Here is a 21343-nt window from a genome sequence, read left to right as displayed (position 1 = left end):
AAATAAACAGACGGGCGCGCGCAGGGCTGTGTGGTGCTCTACGCTGTAACTTTTATTTATTCATTCATTGGACCTAAACGTAAATAGCAGGCTTTTATTAACCATGCACTATATGTATATTATTTTACATAAATTTAACCTCTATAGCAATGACTTTCACAAAGTGTGTATATTATCTTTTTTTTATTCTTAAAATCAAGAGATTATAAAATATGGCAACATATTTATGTACAAAATAATAGAGTTAGTACTGAAAACATCTTATTTGTGGTTGGTTGTCCACTGATGTTTAAACATCCAGATCATCATCTGGATCTTCCTGGTCATAGTCATCACTGGCATCAGGCTCATACAGAATCCGTCCCGAGCCAGCACCCGAGTGAAGAAGAGCGTTTTTTCTGTGGTACAAGGAGAAAAAAAATTACTTCTTTAAAATATATATATATATATATTTTTTTTTTTATGTGAGAGGAAAATATATTTGGAGATGTCTGACTTGTCTTTGCTGAACATGAAGGGAAGTAAAAGTTTTTCCTTTGCTTCACGCTCTTTGTCTGATAAGCGTAAGTTAAATGTCAAATTTGCGGTTGGGTCCATCTGGAAAAACAATCACTCAATTAGGTTTAGCCTAGTATTCTGTAAATGAAGGTATGAAAACAGCATTAAAGTGTGCAAACCTGATGTTCTTCATGCACCGTTTCAGTATTTGGTGACTTGTTTAGCATCGTTACTGTTAAATCTTCATTAATTCTAAATGAATGTTCCTGTTGAAATATGCATTCAAAATTAATTTTAAAAAATATGTACACATTAAAATATAATGCATTATTGTGAAGAAAGCTTACTTCCTGTAGCACTTTTCCAGACTTTGTACGCTTTGTTATCTTTGCTACACAAGTGTCTCCTACGTTGCCAGGTGCCACAGTGATGAGTGAGGTGGCAAGATGACACACACTTCCCACAGTGCCCTTTTGATGCATATCGGCATGAAGCAGACCCACAATGGTTCTTACGGCTCCCCCTTAGTAACAAAAGAAACATGTAATTACTTTTAAAGGCCCCATATAAGGCTATTTTCTGATCTATGTTATAATGTTGTTTCTTTTATCATAAACATACCTGGAGTTGTGTTTTGTTTCATTCACACATGTACACACACACGCACACACACACACACACACACACACACACACACACACACACACACACACACACACACACACACACACACACACACACACACACACACACAAACTCTGCATAATTGGCTGTGTTCTTTTCTCAAACACTGAAAATACGCTGTTCCACCTTGTGATGTCATGTGGTAATATAGGACATGCCCTGTGTTATGAAATTCCATACACCTTCACTTGAATAATTTGGACATTAGCTCTGGAACTGCCAATATCTACTAATCAAAACGTAAAAAGGTAACTGTTAACTTGAAAACTACGACTGCATGACATCAGAAGGTGGGACAGAGCATTTTAATCTTTGGAGATGTAGACAGACTAATAATAAAGCATTACTCAAATATGTGTGAATGAAACAAAACACAACTTCAGGTATGTTTTTTGTTGAGGTAACAATGTTCTAAAATGGCTTTAAGCTAACAAGAGTCAATTTGCATAATAAAAGGACCTTTAGCAACTATTATGGCACATTCAATATGTTCAGTATTACCTTTCTTAAGTTGATGAAGTGTAGAACAAATGTTGGTGGTATCAACATGCCTTAAGATCCAGGAGAGCGAGTCGATCACTAGTGTTGTAGATTTTGGTTGAGAAGTCTGTTTTAATATCTGTGTGAGGTGATTTAAGCAGAAGTGATGAGCTGTGAAAGAAGTGCTATTTGTCCATCCAAGGGGGTCTTCATATGCATTATGGAAGTGTAACCTAATAAGAGAAAAGGCTCCATCGTAACTAACAATACTAATAAGGAACTTCTATTCAGGCTGTTATTGTGATAATTGCTTTATTTATCATAAAGTTTTAAGCACCTTTGAATTGGAATTTCTTTTAATCCATCTTTCAGCTCTTGTTCACTAACTTCAAACAGGATAATGTGGACATCTTCGTCTCTAAAGAAAAGTACATACATTATTAATCACTATATTTTGATTTAATGTATTAAATTATTGTCTTGCTCACCTGTTCAATGCAGCTTTGATGAAACTTTTCAGCAGGCATCTTCCAGAATATTGTGCAGTGTCTATAAATAAACCAACAAAGCGGATACTTAATTTTATATGTGTAGTAGTATGCAAAAGCGTTATTATTGACCGTGAGTAGACCTATGATTCAACCAGGTCAGATATACACAAACAAGTACGCTATACCTTTTATGAGTAAAAATCCTCCCGAATCATTTCCTTGCAGTAGCTCCAATAACATGTTGTCGAGTGTAGCTTCAACTGGATAGCATTTTAGCGTTTTAGTTTTCAATAATCTAATCAAACAAGTGTAGTATAACACGCCAAACGCAGATTTATATAGGTGTTAATTAACAGACAGAAACAGTAATTTCACAATCCTCTGACTACAGCTGCATGCTTCTTTTGCTAGCTTAGCATATCAAGCTACCGAGTGAGAAACGGCTTCTGAAAAAAAAACTTCATTTCCCAGAGTTCACTTTACTACAACTTATTAGTTATTTTGGGGGATGTAGTTGTAGGTCTTACAAATAATACAGTTCAAGTTGCATAGTGTACTACATCCCCCAGTATGCCTAGCGAAAACCACTGCGCTGGCATCCTGGCGAGCCTTCTACCGCGCAGAGACAAGACTGAGCGGAATTAAAGTCAAAACTCCAGTCGTTTTGTATGCGTATAGCGTTGACTAGGAGAACTGTCTGAAAGTTTTCGTTTTGGACCTAAATCCACCAACAATCGCGCAAATTCAGCGCGTTTCAATACTCCAGCTATATTTTATTACCGATGGTTATATAAATGCAGTGACGACGGAGAAGCGCAGCACGTTAATCGGTGGTGGAATTAGTATTTTGTCACCGCTAATATGTTCACGGTGTAGGGACCCCTCACTGGCGGCGTGGGACTCTTGATGGACGGACACCACGAAAGAGCTTAGTTACCGAAAAGTTCAGAGGTACTTCGTCTTGGGTCTACCGCACGGTTCCCTCTTCTTTTGCCCGGTGAACTGAAGACACACCGGGGGAAATTCGACGGCCACCGCTCCCGGCTGGAGCTCGCCTCCTGCTTCTCTATCCCACACCGGGCTGAGTGGGCAAGACGACAATGCTTGACATAATGTCGGAACACCAAGGTATGTTCCGTTGATTTACTAAGGGGAGATTACAGTTCCTTTGCAAAAAACACTTTGTACGCTTGCAGAGTATTGTCCTGGGTCTCCTGCGGAGGTAGCTAACCTAATGCTAATGGCTAACGCTGGTGGCGCATGGTACATTTTTACCCTACATTCATTTGATATCAAGGGTAATGTTCAAAGCCATAAAATCGACGTTGTTCGTGCATGTAGGCTTGATACACTTAAATCAAATGCGTATTTTACGTTGTAATGCTGTCTGATGTCTAAACGCGCCGAGCCAAATAACAGCGGCTAATAATGCAGAACAAACGCCACTCAACAAAGCTGTACGCGTAATCAATAAAGTGATATTGACTTCTTGGCATCGCAACTAAAACGTTGTGTATTATATAAAATATACCCCTATTGGTATTTTGTAGTTTCTTACACTTATATAACTTTGTGAGCCTCGTTTTCTGTTGGGCTTTTATCATTAGCTTCTGGCTGATTGTTAGCACACACTTGAGAATTCGTTAGCTTTAACCGCGTAAAATAATATTGCTTTGTTGATTAAAAAGAAGAAGATATTATTATACCTAATTCTGCAGGTGGATATATTTCATTTTACTGAATAAATAAGTCAATAGTGCTCCTTAAATGTAACGCTCATTCGTTAGCCTCCGTTAACTACCACTTACTAGCTGCGAGACACTAAACAGATGACTATGATGATGAAGATGTTAGAAGAGTGAAATGATTTGTAAGTAGTTCCCAAAGTGGCTTCTGGGTGGTTGCTGGGTAATTGCTGGCGGTAGACCCCACTGAGTTTGAAACTTGTCGTTTAAAGCCTTGGACAATACTCTGTAACGTTAAAGCTTAATTTCGACATTGCTAACCTTTGTGATGACTGTTTTCTTCTGCAGAATCACTGTTGACGTGCAAAGCAGAGCCTTTGGTAAGTTTTTGGTTACTTTTGGGCATAAATTGGTTCACCAAACTGAAGAATATTTTTGAGAAACTTGTTTTATTTCTTTCACGCTTTAGCCTCCAGAGAAAAAAAAGAGGACTGTAGAGGACTTCAACAAGTTCTGCAGCTTTGTCTTGGCATATGCTGGTTACATCCCAAGTCCAAAAGAGGTAAACTGGCAAAAGATATTCAGTGGTATTTGATGAATGCAAGCATTACAACTTTATTATTGTTTCAGGAGAGTTCATGGTCTCCCACATCATCCAGCTCTGCACACAGTTCGGGGTTATCAGCAGATGGTGGCGGGGGCAGCAGCTCCATGGGAAACCCATGGGCAGACGGAAGCTCGGACATCCACACCATCCATACATTTGTCCGCAAAGCACGAGCCAATAAGGGGAAAAATATACGTCGTATGCACTCAGACAGCACTCTGCTGGACAAGATGCGACTTAAAGACTCCCTGTATGAGAGCCAGGCTAGCTCTAAAGCAGAGCGTAAAAAAGAGAAAAAACTCAAAAAACTGTCTCTAGGTTCTGCTGTGACAGCAGCAGACAGTGGTAGCAGTGAAAGTGAAAAGAGGGCTCGCATTAAACGCAGCAAAAACTCTAAACAGCCTAAAGCCAAGAAGCTAAAGAGTTCAGGGCAGAATCAGATGGACACAGAGATACGCGCAGGTAGAGATGAGCTGAATGCACACGCCGCATCCACGCCAGGCAGTCTGGGCAAGACGAGGACGGATGAGTCTCTGAGGGAAGCAGAAGTGAGCTCCAGTGAGGGGGAGACCTGGATTGCAGATGAAGATATCATGGTTGAATCAGGTACATGCACATTTTACAATGTTATTCTTAGTAATTTGTATATGTTATTAAATGTGTAGTTATATTGAAGATTAAACAATTTAAGGAGCTCAAAGACAAATATTACGTTTGCCATTTGTTTTTCCCTCTTCAGGTGATGATTCATGGGACTTGATAACTTGTTACTGTGGAAAACCGTTTGCTGGACGGCCAATGATTGAATGCAACCAGTGCAGCATTTGGGTGCACTTGTCCTGTGCAAAGATCAAGAAGTCTAATGTTCCTGACATCTTTTACTGCCATAAGTGCAGGGACTTACGGCGATCAGGACACAAAAAGGACACCTAGAAGTGATGAGGACAGGGGATGTGTTTTCTCTGTCCTTTTCTTTTCTTTTGATGCCTACAGCCAAAACAGCCTGAGTTATGACCTAAATGGCAACAGAATTGTCAGTTGTTTGTAGGATATAATTTGACAATCGTTCTTATTTATCTTTTACATTTTAGACTGTTTCTTTAGGTACTGTGTATACTGGACAGAAGTTGGGAGTGACAGTGGAGATTAATTTGTTACCGAACAAATCCTGTTGTAATAACTTACCATATGTCGTATGTATTTTCACATAATGTTTCTCATTCGCTTGATGTTTCAATTTCATATTATTGATTGAAGCTATTGATAAATCAGTGGACATTTACTTTTAGCTTGTATCAATTTCTGTTTGAAAGATGTTAAATTAAATCAGTTTTTCAAATTGGTAATATTTAGAAAATGTCACTCCTTTTTGATTAGTTTCACTTGTCAGTGCTAGACAGGCAGCTAGATTTGCTTTGATTGTATTTGGGGGGGGGTTAATTTTGTGTTTGCTTGATTTCTTGTCAGTGGTGATCACTGAAGGCATCTCCAGCTCATTCAGATTATTGGTTTTCAGCTGCATTTGTATCTGAATTGCTAACCATTAACCATAACATTTTCAGTATAGCACTTTTTAAAGCTACCCAAATACCATTTCAGAAGCATACACTGGGGGTTTGAGCTGCAGGTTACTTAATCTGTAAAAGGCATGCAACTATCTACACTTATTATTGAGCGCTTAATGTTTCTCCCTTAATCAATCTTCAATAGCCAAAAATACTCAATACAGTTTATGTGTTTAGTTTTATTTGTGCTTTTCATTGAGAGACATGCGGATGTAAAGTTGCTGTGTGGTAGTGCTTAACTATTTCACATCGGTGGGGAGACGTGACAGAGAATGGCTGTAAAATATGTTTTCTTGTAAATTTATTTTTAGCACGAGATGGATCCTTCTCATGTCAGATGGAGAAAGTTGTTATGTACAGAAAATAATTTGGCGCCATGTTGGTGGCAGGATTGTTTGTTTATATTTGATTTTACCATGTATGTTTCGGTTGGGAGAGATCTGAGGAGTCTCTAGTAGCAATTGCACTCTCAACGTGGATCCTCTGTACATATTCTGTTCTTCGACAAGTGTACATATGTGAAAGTGAAGATAAACTACCCAAGCAAATTCTATATTTTCTGCAGTCTGATATTGTTTTCTTTAATTGTAGCTTGAGAAATAAAAAACTGGGAAGATCTTTACTCGGTTTTGTTTTTTAAATAATTGCACAACACTGACAAACATTGCACAGACGACTTCAGTGTATCTCCTGTTGGCCATCTCCACTAGAGGGAGCCCTTCTTTTCTTTTTTTATTAGCCAATCACAAGACAGGAAGCAAAGATACTACAAACTATAAGTAGCAGTTTGTCTTCTTGAGGGTTGAAGATGTCCCAGCAGGGCTCATCTTGGCAGGTCTGTAATAAAAAAAATACAGCATGTACATTATACAAATGAAACATATCAATAAAATCTAACATATTAATAAAAACCTACCTTGTCTGTTTTACCAGTGCTCAGATCTTAAACCGGCCAAGTGAGTCAAGAGGAATGACTTTTCTTCTATAAACACAAAAGTTCTTTTTAACTGATTTAGTTGCAGGCACAAATCTAGGAAAGTTTATGTAGAGCAGAATTAAAACAACTAGCTGCAGCAGAAGGAGTGTAGAAAGACAGTTGTGTTCACGTTCTAGATTTAATGGTTTCAGATGGAGGGCAACTGTTTACTGTTACTTATTTACTGAAATACCAAAACTTATGATCCACAAATGTTGAGCTTTTTCATTATTCGTTGCAAAACATCTTATGGTTTAAAGCTGCAGGATATAACTTTTTGGTTGGGGGTCCATCATCTGCTTGTTTCTATGGATATGTCATTGCTCTCCCTGGAATGTTCCCTAGTATGACATTAAACAGATCTAAATTACATTAAATTACAGGTGGTTTTATAGCTCAAAAACACATAAAAAATTGACATTCTGACAGTGAGCGGGGTCACCTCTCCATTGATGTGACCTTTAACTCGGTCTAGCTTGGTCTCCGTGAAGATAGAAAGATTTAATGCCATACTGTGAAACATTCCAGACAAAACAATAACATCTCTGTGGAGAAAAGCATTTGACAGTCCCTCCACCAGAAAAGTTAAAGTTAATTAAACAGCAAATTGTACCCCAACTCAATTTTGAACTACTGGGAATTTAGAATATTGTGATTTCATGAAAACAACCTATGGTGAGGTTAAAATGATAAAAATAGTATGGTAACAATCTATTTTCAAAAGTATGGCAGAATAATTTTTACGTACATACCTCTTTTCATTTTTTTTGCGGATGTATTGAAACTGGTTCCGGGTTGAAGGCTGTTGGGTTGGAGCAAGAGGAGTCTGAATCTGTGTGGGTCCATTATTATTATCTCTCTCCATCTCTACTTTGTCACCTGTGGATAGTTCCCCTTCCAAGTGTAGCTGTGGTAAAGTCTCCAGAGCCTGCAAGTTGAGTTCCTATAAACAAAATCCTTACAGCGTTAGCTTCTGAGTAGTTCCCTTTAACAAACATTTAATAGAAGTAAATATGTCTCATGGTGCACTTTGAGCTTTTTCCCGTGTGTGTGTGTGTGTTTGTTTTACTCCAAATGGCAAATAAATTAACCTAACTTAATAGTATGAACTGCTTTCAAATGTTTTGTTAATGCATTTATATATTTTGAAATCATTATTACAGTTTATATTTTTGCTCTTTGTTATTATATTATATTATGATGCATCAGCCCCTGTGTCCAAATAATTTCCCTTGTGGATCAATAAAGTTTGTCTAATTCTAAATAAATATGCATTGCGAGCTCAAAAGATAGAGGTCATTATTATTTATGGACTTACTCTTTTGTTTCTATTCATCAAGGCAGCAGCAGATATCTCTTCCATCAACCAGTGCAGAGCCAGTACTAACATGACCACTCTAGAGCAAAGCATCTGTAAAGGAAAAAGAATAAGTAAAATACACTGGACAGATGAAAACAGATAAATATTACTAAAGAAAAACATTAGTGCTGGGCAATGGTTTGGAACTAAATACAGAGAATATGGATTTGCACACAAAAACAATCCTTCACACGTTGTTATAATGTTAAAAAAAAAAACATTGTGCAAAATAATCCAATAATCCATTTTAATATTAATCAAGTCAGTGGCATTCAATTGCAAAAACAGATATCTCATTTTGAAAAATTGGCAAACAGTATTTTTCTTTTTGTTACCATCTTCTACAGATATTATCAGTGACTATGTACAGATTTTTTCAAGAAGGAATGGAATAAACATTTCTATATGAAGAGTAAACTAGGATTCTGGTCACTTTTTAAACTGTCACTAATCAGTTTTTGCAAATTAACTCTTGACATATCAAATAAAAAAATATATATAAAATTACAAAAAAGTTACAAAACATTACACAAATGTTAGAAAAAATTACAAAAAGTTACAAAAAACTTTAAAAAAAAAGTTATACAAATGTTAAAAAAGGTTAGAACAGTTAGAAAAAAGGGTTACAAAAAAATTACAAAAAGCTGCAAAAAGTTACACTCACTTTGGGCGTCTTCTGTGGATTCCTTGTGAGGATGCTGGATGCAGGTCTCTCTCTTGAACTTCATGCTTGACCTTATATGCGGTCTGTATCTGGGCTGGGTTGATGGGGGTTGGCATCTGGGGCTGTTTAGGCTATGTATGACTTCAGACACAGAAATACATCTTGTCGCCTGGCATTGTCCTCTTTAGGGTCAAACCTCTCCTACACATTGAAGATTTCTACTGCTGATAAGATGCATAAATACAATGAGTTACTACACGCCCTGTCTACTGACCCTGTAGACCTGATGACATGAGTTCAGATGACATTAGGATAAGGCATTGTTGAGGATGCTGGAGCTTGATGCTTGCTTGGGCCCTTTTCGGTTGGGGGTCTGTCACCTTTCTTGTTTCTATGGAAATGTCATTGCTTTGCTTGGAATGTTCATGTTCCACAGTATGATATTAAACCCATTTATCTTACATTTATTCAATCACAGCTGGTTTTATTGCTCGAAAAATACCTAAAAACTTGCATTCTTACTATAAGCTGACATGTAACTTGGCCTGGTTTGGTCTCCATGATGACAGATGCCGTAATGCCATACAGTGAAACATTCCAGTCAAAGCAATAACATCTCCATGGAGAAAAGCGGGTAGCAGACCCTCCACCAAGTAATGCACATAATGCACATTTAAAATGCTGTCAGAAACATACCTGGAGCTGTGTTTGTTTCATTCACACATGCATGAGTAATCCTGTATTATTAGTCTGTCTACATCTCCAAAGCTCATGCTCTGTTCCATTTTGCGATGTCACGAAGCTGAAGCTTTCAAGTTAACCGCTCCTTTTACCTTTTTCAGTAGTAATTGGAAATTCCAGGGCTGAAATTATCAAAATGATTCTAGTAAAGGGGTATGGAGTTTAAAAACACAGTGGAGCACTTTCTGTATTACCACATGACATCACAAGATGGAACTGAGTATTTTCTGTCTAAGAGAAGAACTCTGAATATGCAGGATTTGTGTATTAAACGTGAGAATGAAACAAAACACAGCTTCAAGTATGTTTTGATGAGGAAACAACACTACAACATAGATCAGTTAAGAGTAAAAAAATCATATAGTCTCTACAATATTAAAAAATAAAAGACTCACCATTCACTGCAGACCATACCCACGGCCCCTCCCTCAGTATGTCTGCATGAAACAAAACAGCGAGGCGACAGGGATGCAGGGATGAATAGATGGATGGAGAGATTGTTAATGAAAGCATGGGGCGGAGGTCGGTGCAGGTCCGAGCATATGAGCGTTTGCACACGTTTTCACTTGAACTCCTTTCCCGCCCTGTGCAATTGTTTCTATTTCGGGAAAGTGAGGGTCACCAAACGGAGCAGGCGCTGATAGATCAGGCGTGTATAAATAAACCGCGGAGAGGCTGGCAGCAGGTCAGAAGGGGAAGAAGCCAGATAGACTAGCCTGATTAAACCATTATCAGCCCCAGAGCTCATTGAGTGCCACAATCATTGGTTTATTTGAGTGATTGTCTATTATACAGGAGTTTTATGACTTTGTATGCCCAACCCATCGATAATAACTTGCCAAACTGAGCATTGTTTATAAGAGTCCAGTAGGCTATATCAAGAAAATCTCTCTTATTCAATGCTCTGTAAAAGTATGTTTGGTGAGCACGTGCTCCTCAGACTTCCTACAAACCCCACCCAAGTTGTCTGCCCTATAAGTACAAGGCATTACAGCAGACACCAAATTTAGACACTGTAGACCAGGGGTGTCCAAACTTTTTTTTTATCAAGGGCCACATATCTAAACACAGATGAAGCAGAGGGCCGGTCGAGGGCCGTAGACTGATGCTCAATACAGTGAATAATTGAAATATGTGCATGTTTAACACCAATAGCATGAATAAACACTGATGGCTCAAGCTAAGATCCTTAAAACCACACACTAAATATTAAATATTCGCTTTATCAAGGTAGATTTTCCAAATACTTGCAGTAAGAAGTTCATATTTAAATGATGTAAGGTAATTTGAGCCAATTCACCTGGAAGCCTGAGGGCCAAGAAAAATTTGTCTGAGGGCCGCAATTAGCCCACGGGCTGTAGTTTGGACATGCCTGCTGTAGACAGAAGGGCTAAACAGAGATTTCATGTTTTATTTGTGCAAAGTAGCAAAAAAGAGATGAGAATTATATTACAAAGAAGATATAATATAAATGTACTTAAGTATTTATGCATAAGCTGTAAATACATTTGGGTTACTGCTCGAAAAACAAACAAGCAAAAAAAAAAAAAAAAAAAAAAAAAAAAAAAAAAGGAATAATGCTGGCAATAATTTAATTAGGCCTACCTCCGACTAAACCTGCAGGCTTTATTGCGGTTTTGGCGTCCTCTTGTGGTGATTAATGGAAGTGCAGCGGGTTGATCATAGCCTGCAAGGAGCTGATAACACAGATGACGCTCGTGTTTACACTTTATCACTTTAAATGAGACTGAAGGAAACTGGCGGTATGAACCATGACTAATTCTAACCCAAACCATAAAGCGAAAGGTCAAAAGGTTTAAGTCCTATTTTAAGTCTCCTCCACGGCCAATCAAACTAAATGAAATGCTTTGTTTTTTCTTGTTGGTATTGCATTGGTTAATAAGAATCAAAATCACACAAGCATCGTTTTGCGACAGTAATTAGTCTTCTCTGGTCTGGTATCTGTTTCAGGACACGAGGGAGGAGGAAATTGGGGAAAAATGCTCGAGGGGCGGAGCGAGAGTAACAGGGCTGGTAGTGAAGGCAGGTCATAGACAACAAGACGACAGAAAATCTTCTTTATACCTTTTAGATTGGGATTTTACTCACATTTTACCATATCATTCATCGAACCAACCGAGAAGCGTCACCTAATCACGAGAAGGTAAGATTTCACGTTTATGTTGAGTTTTGAAGGATTTTGCGGCAAGAAAATCTGAGGTGTTCACTTCATCTCTAGCGATTAGAAAGTATCGTTGGACACAATCAAATCAAGTAAGTTTGAAAAAAACAAAAGCAAAACAAAACTGCTTTTCTGCAAGAGATGGAAAAAGTGGATGACAGACACAGAACCCCTCCCCCGCACTCATCCCGCGTTCACCAGAACCTCCAGGCCACACCCACATTTCCTTCCAAGGTCTTGACCACTAATGAAGATCTGTGATAAAGAGAAAATAACGCCTCATTGCCAGTCTATTGTGTCACTTCATATCACATGATCATCAGTGGAAAGACATGTCTAAATTGCTGTTATAAAGTAATCAACTAGTGAAAGTAGTTATAGTAATGGAAATACACACTACCCTATTAAACTGAGGGCCAAAGTCTCGTGATCCTTGTGCTACTCTGGGACTTTTGTTGCCTTTGAGTGTCCAGCTCCCACTCCCTCCTCTCTCATTCTCGCTGTTGCCTATAGAGACCCAGGGAGTGGACGAGGAAGTCTGACCTGCGACCTGCTTTTTCTTCTGGTGATCACAGCCAACTTTGCACCATGTCCGGCCCTGGTAAGTGATTTATTACTGGAAAGTAGATTACAGATATATGTTTGACTGTATTCTTAAGGTTCCATTGAGTCAGAGGTGTAGTGGAAAATAACCCTCTCCACTTTGTGATGATTGCTAGAGGATAAGTTTTCCAATACCCTTTGCCCTATGAGAAGGCTGTGGATACCCCTGTAATAATACACCCCTCAAAACCAGTAAACGGTGTAGAAACATTTCTTACATGTTTTCAGAAATCACCTTAGTCAGTTGGACGTGCCTCCCCCCACTTCATCTGTATGTGTTTAGGGATTGCTATGCTGTATGAAGGGTCTGTGTGGTGACCCCCTCAGCATACAGAAGTCTGTATACAGTGTGTGGTCATGTACACGGCCTGCTAGAGCATGCTAAGTAAAACAGATTTCTGAAGTACAGGACTGTCGCTGAAGGAGGGGCAACAAATATCATGGATTATTTTGGTGGTCTTATTTGGAGTATTTTGAGTTTGATTTTGGGTCAGATAACAAACCTGAATTTCATGTACATATTTTTTACCTTTTATATTCACACTGGGGCCTTTGCCCTGTCCAGCTGAAACCAGTCAGACTAGTTCTTATAAGTGCTGCGTGCCTATACAAAAGGCTTTTTACCTACGTATATCATCTATGACGTTGGTGTCATTCATAACACAATATAAAGGTTAGACTACTACCCAGTGTAAAGGTGAATCCCTACATAAGTCAAAGATTTCATTTGACAGTAGTTGTTGTACAGGGAAGTTGTGTGTTGTTGTCTCACAGACCTAGATCATCATGATAGCATGACAGGCGGTGTTTCTAATGGACATGAGCCACAAATACAGCTTTTATACCTCAAACTGTGCCACAAGCCACTTTGGTGGTATGCATAGTGATGTGAAGAATAATTTGAAAATATATTTAGTTAAAGAATACTGAATCCCTGCATTAAAATGTATTTTCTAATGTATTTGGACATATACTCCAAACAAAGGGCTGTATTCTGAATACTTTGAATAATTTTACACAAAGTTGTATTTAAATTATGGTGTAAAATGCAGCATAGGATTAAAAATAGCTTCATGTTTCTTTCACTTTGTTCTGCATTTCCTATCTCTGTTTGAAGAGGGAAACCCACAAAAACAGTTTCTGTTTCTTTTTTTTTATTTTCTCACTGATGATGTTCATCTTAAAGCCTGAATTGGGTGATTAAGTACTGTCATGTATTCCTTTTCATTTTAGGGTAAGTAACTGCACTCTGAATAACACCAAATGAAAAAGTATTTGTACCACAATGCAGGTATACGGATATACAGATTCTCAAAATAAATATACATTTTCTTGGTACATGTATTCAGTAACTTCCCAACAGTGGGTAAGCATGCATTTAACCTGACAAGAATGACAACAATTCAACATACATAATGTTGTCCACCCATTTTCTTTTTTTTTTTTTACTGAATCCTATATTATCCTCTTGAGACTTAATATCTCCTTTTCAAGAGGAACCGATTGCCAAATATCCAGATGGAACTCAAAATTTATATTCCTAGCAATATATTCATTTTTGCAAAGTAAATACTGAGGTTCTGAAACACAGAAATTGCATTTGTATTGTTTTTACACAAAGAAACTTTAAAAAAAAGATCGAAGAAAATAAATTCTTGACTTGTGTGGTCTATTCTGGTAAACATGAGTTTGAGAGTGGGGGATTACAGGCGGATTAGCGGGTCTTTATTGACAGCCGGGAAACCTGAATGAGCCAAACACATATGTCATAGCAAAATGAATTGAGATTAACAACACAGAACCAGAATTTACACTAAAATTTGAGCTCTCAGTAGTGGAAAAACAGGAAAATATCTCACTTAGCTAGGATGTCTGAAAGTAGACTGAAAAATTGGTCTGTAGTCCTTTTAGTTGATTAATCAGTTTTTGGTCAACAGTGGGAAAAAAGGGTATGGAGTGAGCTAACAGAAGATGGGGGAGTGAAGTATGACTTTAATCTAACACTTCTCTGTTTGAACAGTTGTTAGATTAGCTCCTGTGTATTTTGAGTGCAGTTTGAGTTAGATACACAGTCACATAAAAGATACTGAAAACAGCTTTTACCACACTTCCTGTTTAGTTGACTAATTGATCAGCAGGACATGTCTGTAGTCAACCAAGTATTTCTTCAATCTACTCTACTACAACCCTTGTCAAAAATAAATGGGCTCCTACAGTTTACGGCACCCTCGATGTTTCCATGGCAACCACATCCATACTAGCTTTAACATCAACTCACAAACATTTAGCTAGCCAAACGGTAAGTCAGAAACATGTTGAAATCTTTTGTTATTGAGTTATTCAGTTTAGGTCTCTTGGGTTTATGGTCTCTTGGGTTTGTGTGCTCTGAAATCAAAAGTCTCAGGGGTACGTGAGTAATGCTGCCTTCATGTGCTTGTGGAAATGATAAGCCTTTTCTCTTGTGAAGTGTTAATTAGTGCATTGAGTGCATTTTGTTCAAGTGCATTTTGTTCAAGTGCTTTTGTGGTTGTGGCAAAATAAACACTCTTTTTCTTGGCAAATATTCGTGCATACAGCATAAACAAGTAAAGGAACATAAGACAGTATCTCACAGATTGCTCAGGAAACAATGGAAAACAATAACTGCTTTTCATTTAATAAAGTGGGAACAGATGTACACTAAACTAAACATAACATTACACTATCTGTAACTCTGGCTCCTATGTAAAGTCATAAAATGTTGTGTATTTTTGCAGTCTACCCTGTTCCTGGACAAAGTCCCTATCCAATGGCTGGACACTCCGTAGCACCTTATCCAGTCCCAGGGCCAGGATATGGAGATCCCAGCCAAGCTCCGCCCCCAGTAGGCTTTAATATGGGCTACAACCAAGGTCCTCCACCAGTCATGTATCAGCCAGGACCTGTGGGACCAGCCGTAGGTCCGGAGTATGGAGGACCTCCAGGAGGGATCGCACCTGCTCCCTCGGGGCCCGCTGTTCCTGTGGGAGTCCCACCAGGACTTGAGTACCTCACACAGGTGAGTCAACAGTCAGACCGTATGGAAAGAAATTCATACAGTTTTAGAATTGTTAATTAAATAATTATAGAAGGGTTTTACCTTCTACTGCTACAGTATGTACCGCTCCTTAACGTTTTGTTACTTACTATATAATGATCTCAGGTTTCATTAAGGTGTGCTGTATGATTGAAGAGAACTCAAACAGCTTTTCTTTGGTAAAACAACAGCTCATTAAAAAGTCACAAAACAAACTATTCAAACGGGTTAAACCATTAGTCCAGTTCCATGTTTCTGTGGAAACGACTTCTTATCTGATCACATGTTACTGCAGGTCGTATTCTATGGTCTTTGTCCTCTCTCATTCTATCCTTATGACAGCTAGTCTTTTGCATTGCAAATATGCCTGTGTTTTTGAGCTTTTGACTATCTATTGTATCAAAGATTTTATATCATTATTTCTGATGACTAACACAATGTATCTTGGTTGTAGATTGACCAAATCCTAATTCACCAAAAAGTGGAACTCTTAGAAGGTAAAGACTCTCTTTTGCCTACTCTTGACACATTTTGTTAGTATATCATTAACAAACCAAACTGTGTATATATATATATATATATATATATATATATATATATATATATATATGCCTTTGTTGCAATGTTGCACAGTATGGCTTACTCTTTCTATTCTCGTGGAGACCAAACCAGACCTGTGGAGAGGCAACCCCCGCTCACAGTCAGAATTTGCAGTTTTTCTAGGTCATTTTAAGCCATAAAACCACCTCTAATTGAATAAATGTAAGGTAGAGCTGTTTAATGTCATACTGTGGAACATTCCAGGCAGAGCAATGACATATCCATAGAAACAAGTAGGTGACGGACCCCCAACCAAAAAATTACACTTTAACATGATTCATTGTTCTTCTGTATTATCTGTGTGCTCACCCAGCTTTTATTGGCTTTGAAACCAATAATCAATACGAGATAAAGAATAGTTTGGGCCAAAAGATCTACAAGGCCAAAGAGAAGAACGACTGCTGCACCAGGAACTGCTGTGGCTCTCTGCGAAGCTTTGACATGAAAATCAAAGACAATATGGATCGAGAAGTGATCCGCCTGATCCGGCCTTTTCGCTGTGTGTCCTGCTGGTGTCCCTGCTGCCTACAAGAGGTCAGAGTAACATGTTAAAGGTCGTGGTCAAGTGCTCATTAATACATGAACCATTGTAAATATTACTAATGTTGTCTATATCTGTGAATCATTAACTCAGGCTCTTTGTTACAGTTCATACTATAGCCTTTAGCAGGGTTCCTTTTAATCAATATTTCCTTTGTACACTTACATTTATATAGCATAATCATTCTTTATTACGTACATGGTTTTGCAGCATCTTATGTCGCAATAACACACAATTTAACCCTGGTGTACTGAAACAATACCTAGTTTAGGTTACCTGAGATATACATTGAGATAAATACAGGAAAATGTAAGTGTTCAGTTTTCCGAATTCACACTGTACACAAGACAATTTTTAAACATGCAGTGTTAATTATTGTCTAGAAAAAAATAAACACTGGTAATATTAAAATGTATTATTTCTATAAGCAAAATACATATTTTATATAAATTATCTGGGATGAGATTTCATAGTAACTTTTTCAACACTCTGTGGTAGATACCCAGTATGTCAAACAAAAGGCAAATATAAATAACTAATAGTCTAAAATACCTATTGCCAATATTGGTCTTTATTGAGTAAAACAATAATGACCTGAGCAACATTTCTAGTGGAGGGTCCACCACCTGCTTGTTTCCATGGAAATGTAATTGCTTTGTCTAAAAAGTTCCACAGTATAGATCAAACCTATCTATCACTACGGAGACAAGCAGGTTACAGCACTACGATACATTACAATTCAGATCTGTGGAGAGTCTCCCCTATTCACAGAAGGAATTATTGTATTTTTGAACAACAGAAACACACATAAATGCTAAATGAAACTGTTTAAAATCATACCAGGAAACATTCCTGGCAAAGCAATAACATCTCCATGAAGACAAGTAGGTAGTGAACCCTCCACCAGAAAAGTTTGGTCAAACTAATTACAAATGGTCGCTTTAAATACTGGTATGTTGTTAGTTTGAATCAGTTAGCCTTCTAGTAGCTCCATAGTCTTTCTCCTCCTTTTCATCTCACACTGGGTTTTCGAGGGCTGCAGCCTCTCCCTGCACTGACAGGAGCCATGTGAGACACATTACCTTTGTTATGCCACACCACAATGAATCACCTATACTTTTCATTCCTGACAGACCATGTGACCTGTAACTCATGACAGTTTATTTATAGTTATTTAGTTAATTTTGTTTATCAGTATTATGATTTTTAAGTCAGTTTTTTGTTTTAAAGGTGCATGGTGTAGTCAGAATGCATGTTTTTTTTTTTAGGTATTTCTGAGCTATAAAACCAGCTGTAATTGTCATACATAACGTCAAACTGTGGAACATTTCAGTCAGAGCAATGACATACCCCTAGAAATAAGCAGGTGACTGACCCCCAACCAAAAAATTAAATAGTGCACCTTTTAAATAAATAAAATGTAGCAGATGATAAAGAAAGGTACAGGTTTAAAGATCTTTAAGTTTAAAAGTAAATACTAGTTAAGCCTTTATAAACTCTTTTGTAACTAGAAAAAAAATCTACAGTCTCTTGTTATTTTTACTATTTACTTTGAAATTATTATTACTATTGATATTTTTGCTCTTTATTATAAAATATTGTGATCTGTGAGCTACCGTGTCCAAATAATTTCCCGTGTGAATCAATAAAGTTTGTCTAATGTAAGTCTAAGTAAAACATGTAAAGCTTTTGTCCCATTACTGTTATATAACTTCTGTATATTCTGATAACTGTTTTTAGATGGAGGTCCAAGCCCCACCTGGCACCACAGTAGGCTATGTCAAACAGGACTGGCACCCCTGCCTGCCCAAATTTTCCATTCAGGGCCCCAATAAAGAGACCCTATTAAGACTAGAGGGGCCCTGCTTTGCCTGCAACTGCTGTGGAGATGTCAACTTTGAGGTACATTTTGAAATATAATACTTGCTAGGCCTGTCACTGTAACGAAATTTGAAGTGCAATACAATACAAAGTAAATATAGATGATAAATGATAATATTGAAACAAATTTATGCCCCTGACACTATAACCCAAGAGCAAATTTAAACCACAAATGATTCTAAATCTACAATACTGTTAAAAACATGAGCTGCAATAAATACATAGCAGATTGAAACACTTCATTTACATCTGTAATAGTCTGAGTCATAGAAGTCTTTAATTCAAACTTTTATGGCTTAAATCTTATATAGCCAGAAATAAAACTAAACAAACAAAAAAATCTTCCAGCAGTGCAAAGAAAATGTACACACAATAAATACTGAGTCCAGAAAATATTGTTCCTTCATATATTGAACAATAAGTTGATTTGACAGGCCGAGTATTTGCACTGTTTGCATCTGAAATAATTCTAAACTCTCTCCTCTTGTCTTCCAGTTAAAAGGAAAAGATGGAGACCACAGCATTGGTCGCATCAGTAAGCAGTGGAGTGGCCTCTTAAAGGAAGTCTTCACTGATACAGACAACTTTGGCATCCAGTTTCCCATGGACTTGGATGTAAAGATGAAGGCCGTGCTGATGGGCGCCTGCTTCCTCATTGTAAATTGATAGTTTAAACTAATTATTCTGCTTCATGTTATTCCAGTGATCCACTAACTGTGTTTTTTTCTGTCTTAACAGGATTTCATGTTCTTTGAGAAGGTTGGCGAGGCAAACCAACGCAGCACTGTATTTTCATAGAAGAACAGGCCACAACATGGGAGCTCGGACTTTCGGGTTGTGTTTCCTTCTTTTTTACAGACTCCTACCAAAGTAAATCCTTATTTTTTTAATCAATCACAGTAACAAAGAGTCTCTCATAGACCAAGCTTCAACCAAATACATGCATATTTGCAGTAGCAGGACTGTGCAAATGTTTTAACAATCTACTAAAATCCTATTTTCTAAGAAAGCTTGACTAGATTTTCATATTGGCTTTTAGGTAATTGTCCAAAGACCAAATCTCCATGGAGATGTTATTGCTTTGTCTGGATGTTCCATGGTATGACTTTAAACATATTCATCCACCATTTATTCACAAGTGTTTTTTATTGCTCAAAAACACAATAATTCCTTCTGTGAATAGGGGCGACTCACCACAGGTCTGAACTGTAATGTTCAGTTCTGATAGGTAGGTTTAATCAATATAGTGGAACATTCTAGACAAAGCAATAACATTTCCATGGAGACATCAGGTGTGCTGACCCTTCACTAGAAATGTTATGCAGTGCACCTTTAAACTAAACTCACTAAATACAATTTTGAGTTTTAGCAAGCTTGTCTTCCTCTGTTTTTAGAGTATATATTGACTGTAATCTTGATTAAACGTTTGCACACTACTATGTATATCTATCAAATTTCATTAAGCAGATTTTTTTGTTTCCTTTCAAACATTTTGTGCCTGCAGAAATGGGAGCAATGTCAAAATGTATATAAGAGTTTAACCTATTGTTATTTCAGAGTATAATGCTTGTGCCTATCTGTTAGTATACTAATGTTCTTGGTACAATACTGACCTGTAATGTTGAAACTGTAATAACTATATGTGTACTACTAACATAAGAGCAGGGGGAGGCATTATAATATGGCGGCTACAAGTGAAAAGAATAAGAGGATGTTAAGTCTGTGGCAGTGCACTTAGTAACAGTGTTTACAAATATATTTTTTTCTCTGACTCTCAATGTAAATTCTCACTGGGTGTCACGGTTACTTTATTGCAGAGACTTAACTTTGACCGTCCAAAAGAGAAACATGCAATGAGCAAGTATAGATTTAGCATTCTTGATCATAATCTTGTATGGGAGAAAATCATGTTGAAACACGGAAGTTGTGGTTTGACACTGGGTTGCCATCCATAAATATTAGTTAAAGCATGATGAAAAAACTTAAAATATTACAGGTTTAGTAGGCCAGTTTGAACCATTTTCAGAACATGTGTTGTGAATTAAGTGCCTTTGACTGAAGTCTGAAGTCATCTGTCTGTCTTAACATGTATTACACTATTGCCACTTAAAAACTCTTACCTCCAAACCAATACCTAAACAAGCCAATATTTAGAAATATTATTCACTCTGTTTAAATGTTTGTGTTAATATGCAGTTCATATAGTCTGCTGTTTTGTGTCTTTTTTTGGATGGTTCAAATTACTTTACATGTAAAATGTGATCTTAGAAATAAAAGTATCGCAATATTCCATTGTTGTGTTTCTTTGGTACAGTGACAGAAGTGCTGGAAAATTTTGGAGATTGCCCAAGGAAACCTCCAGTCTATGCAACATCTGTTTTCACTTAAATGAACCACAAAGAAATCCTTCCTTCCTCTTTTATGGGTGAATGTTAAGGCCATTCACAGCTTCATTCCAAATATATTTAAATAATAAATATATGTAAAAGAAAAAAATACATTTTAGTTAAAATGTGGTTTAAAAAAAAAAAAATCATCTCTGGGATCTTTTTGAAATCCTTGCCTCTTGCTCCACCTACTGGAGACAAAGGGAAGAGTACGGAGTCATTGGCTTCACTGGCATGTCCGTACATGTCCACATGTCCACATTATGGTAATTCAATCAGGATCCAAGACGATGTTATCCGACTTCACAGCCATACAATGTGTAAAATACTGTGTTTTCAATTG

General features: G+C 37.5%; 3 protein-coding genes and 1 long non-coding RNA gene across 7 annotated transcripts; 2 read left to right on the top strand and 2 right to left on the bottom strand.

The window, feature by feature from the left end:
• Positions 1-166: 166 nt before the first annotated feature.
• elp5 (elongator acetyltransferase complex subunit 5) lies at positions 167-2740 on the bottom strand. The gene is made up of 8 exons (XM_020923995.2): positions 2339-2740; positions 2151-2211; positions 2000-2080; positions 1684-1895; positions 846-1021; positions 678-764; positions 497-597; positions 167-398 (listed from the first exon to the last, which is right to left on the bottom strand). The coding sequence occupies exons 1-8, from the start codon at positions 2391-2393 to the stop codon at positions 290-292; spliced, it is 882 nt and encodes a 293-aa protein (XP_020779654.1). The 5' UTR covers positions 2394-2740; the 3' UTR covers positions 167-289.
• A 32-nt stretch (positions 2741-2772) lies between these two features.
• On the top strand, positions 2773-6632 carry phf23b (PHD finger protein 23b). Its single transcript, XM_020923994.2, has 5 exons — positions 2773-3281; positions 4187-4218; positions 4308-4400; positions 4469-5051; positions 5185-6632. Exons 1-5 carry the CDS (start codon positions 3254-3256, stop codon positions 5376-5378), a joined length of 930 nt encoding a protein of 309 aa, XP_020779653.1. The 5' UTR covers positions 2773-3253; the 3' UTR covers positions 5379-6632.
• Positions 6633-6695: 63 nt separating this feature from the next.
• On the bottom strand, positions 6696-12127 carry LOC110159477 (uncharacterized). Of its 4 annotated transcripts, XR_008632559.1 has the most exons (8): positions 11861-12127; positions 11357-11448; positions 10147-10188; positions 9011-9234; positions 8305-8397; positions 7739-7929; positions 6927-6992; positions 6696-6847 (listed from the first exon to the last, which is right to left on the bottom strand). It is a non-coding gene; the product is annotated as an uncharacterized LOC110159477 (long non-coding RNA). The 4 variants fall into 4 exon arrangements; XR_008632560.1 differs by lacking the exon at positions 10147-10188; XR_002318732.2 differs by lacking the exon at positions 11357-11448 and having other exon boundaries at positions 6697-6847.
• LOC110159441 (phospholipid scramblase 2-like) lies at positions 11753-20903 on the top strand. Its single transcript, XM_020923996.2, has 8 exons — positions 11753-11915; positions 12447-12534; positions 15293-15573; positions 16046-16088; positions 16505-16725; positions 18473-18634; positions 19109-19270; positions 19352-20903. The coding sequence occupies exons 2-8, from the start codon at positions 12522-12524 to the stop codon at positions 19409-19411; spliced, it is 942 nt and encodes a 313-aa protein (XP_020779655.1). The 5' UTR covers positions 11753-11915; positions 12447-12521; the 3' UTR covers positions 19412-20903.
• Positions 20904-21343: the final 440 nt, after the last annotated feature.

This window comes from Boleophthalmus pectinirostris, unplaced genomic scaffold, assembly GCF_026225935.1.
Source record: "Boleophthalmus pectinirostris isolate CB_2022bp ecotype Guang Dong unplaced genomic scaffold, ASM2622593v1 HiC_scaffold_20, whole genome shotgun sequence".
Classification (NCBI taxonomy): Eukaryota; Metazoa; Chordata; class Actinopteri; order Gobiiformes; family Gobiidae; genus Boleophthalmus; species Boleophthalmus pectinirostris.
This window is presented reverse-complemented; position numbering and strand designations above follow the sequence as displayed.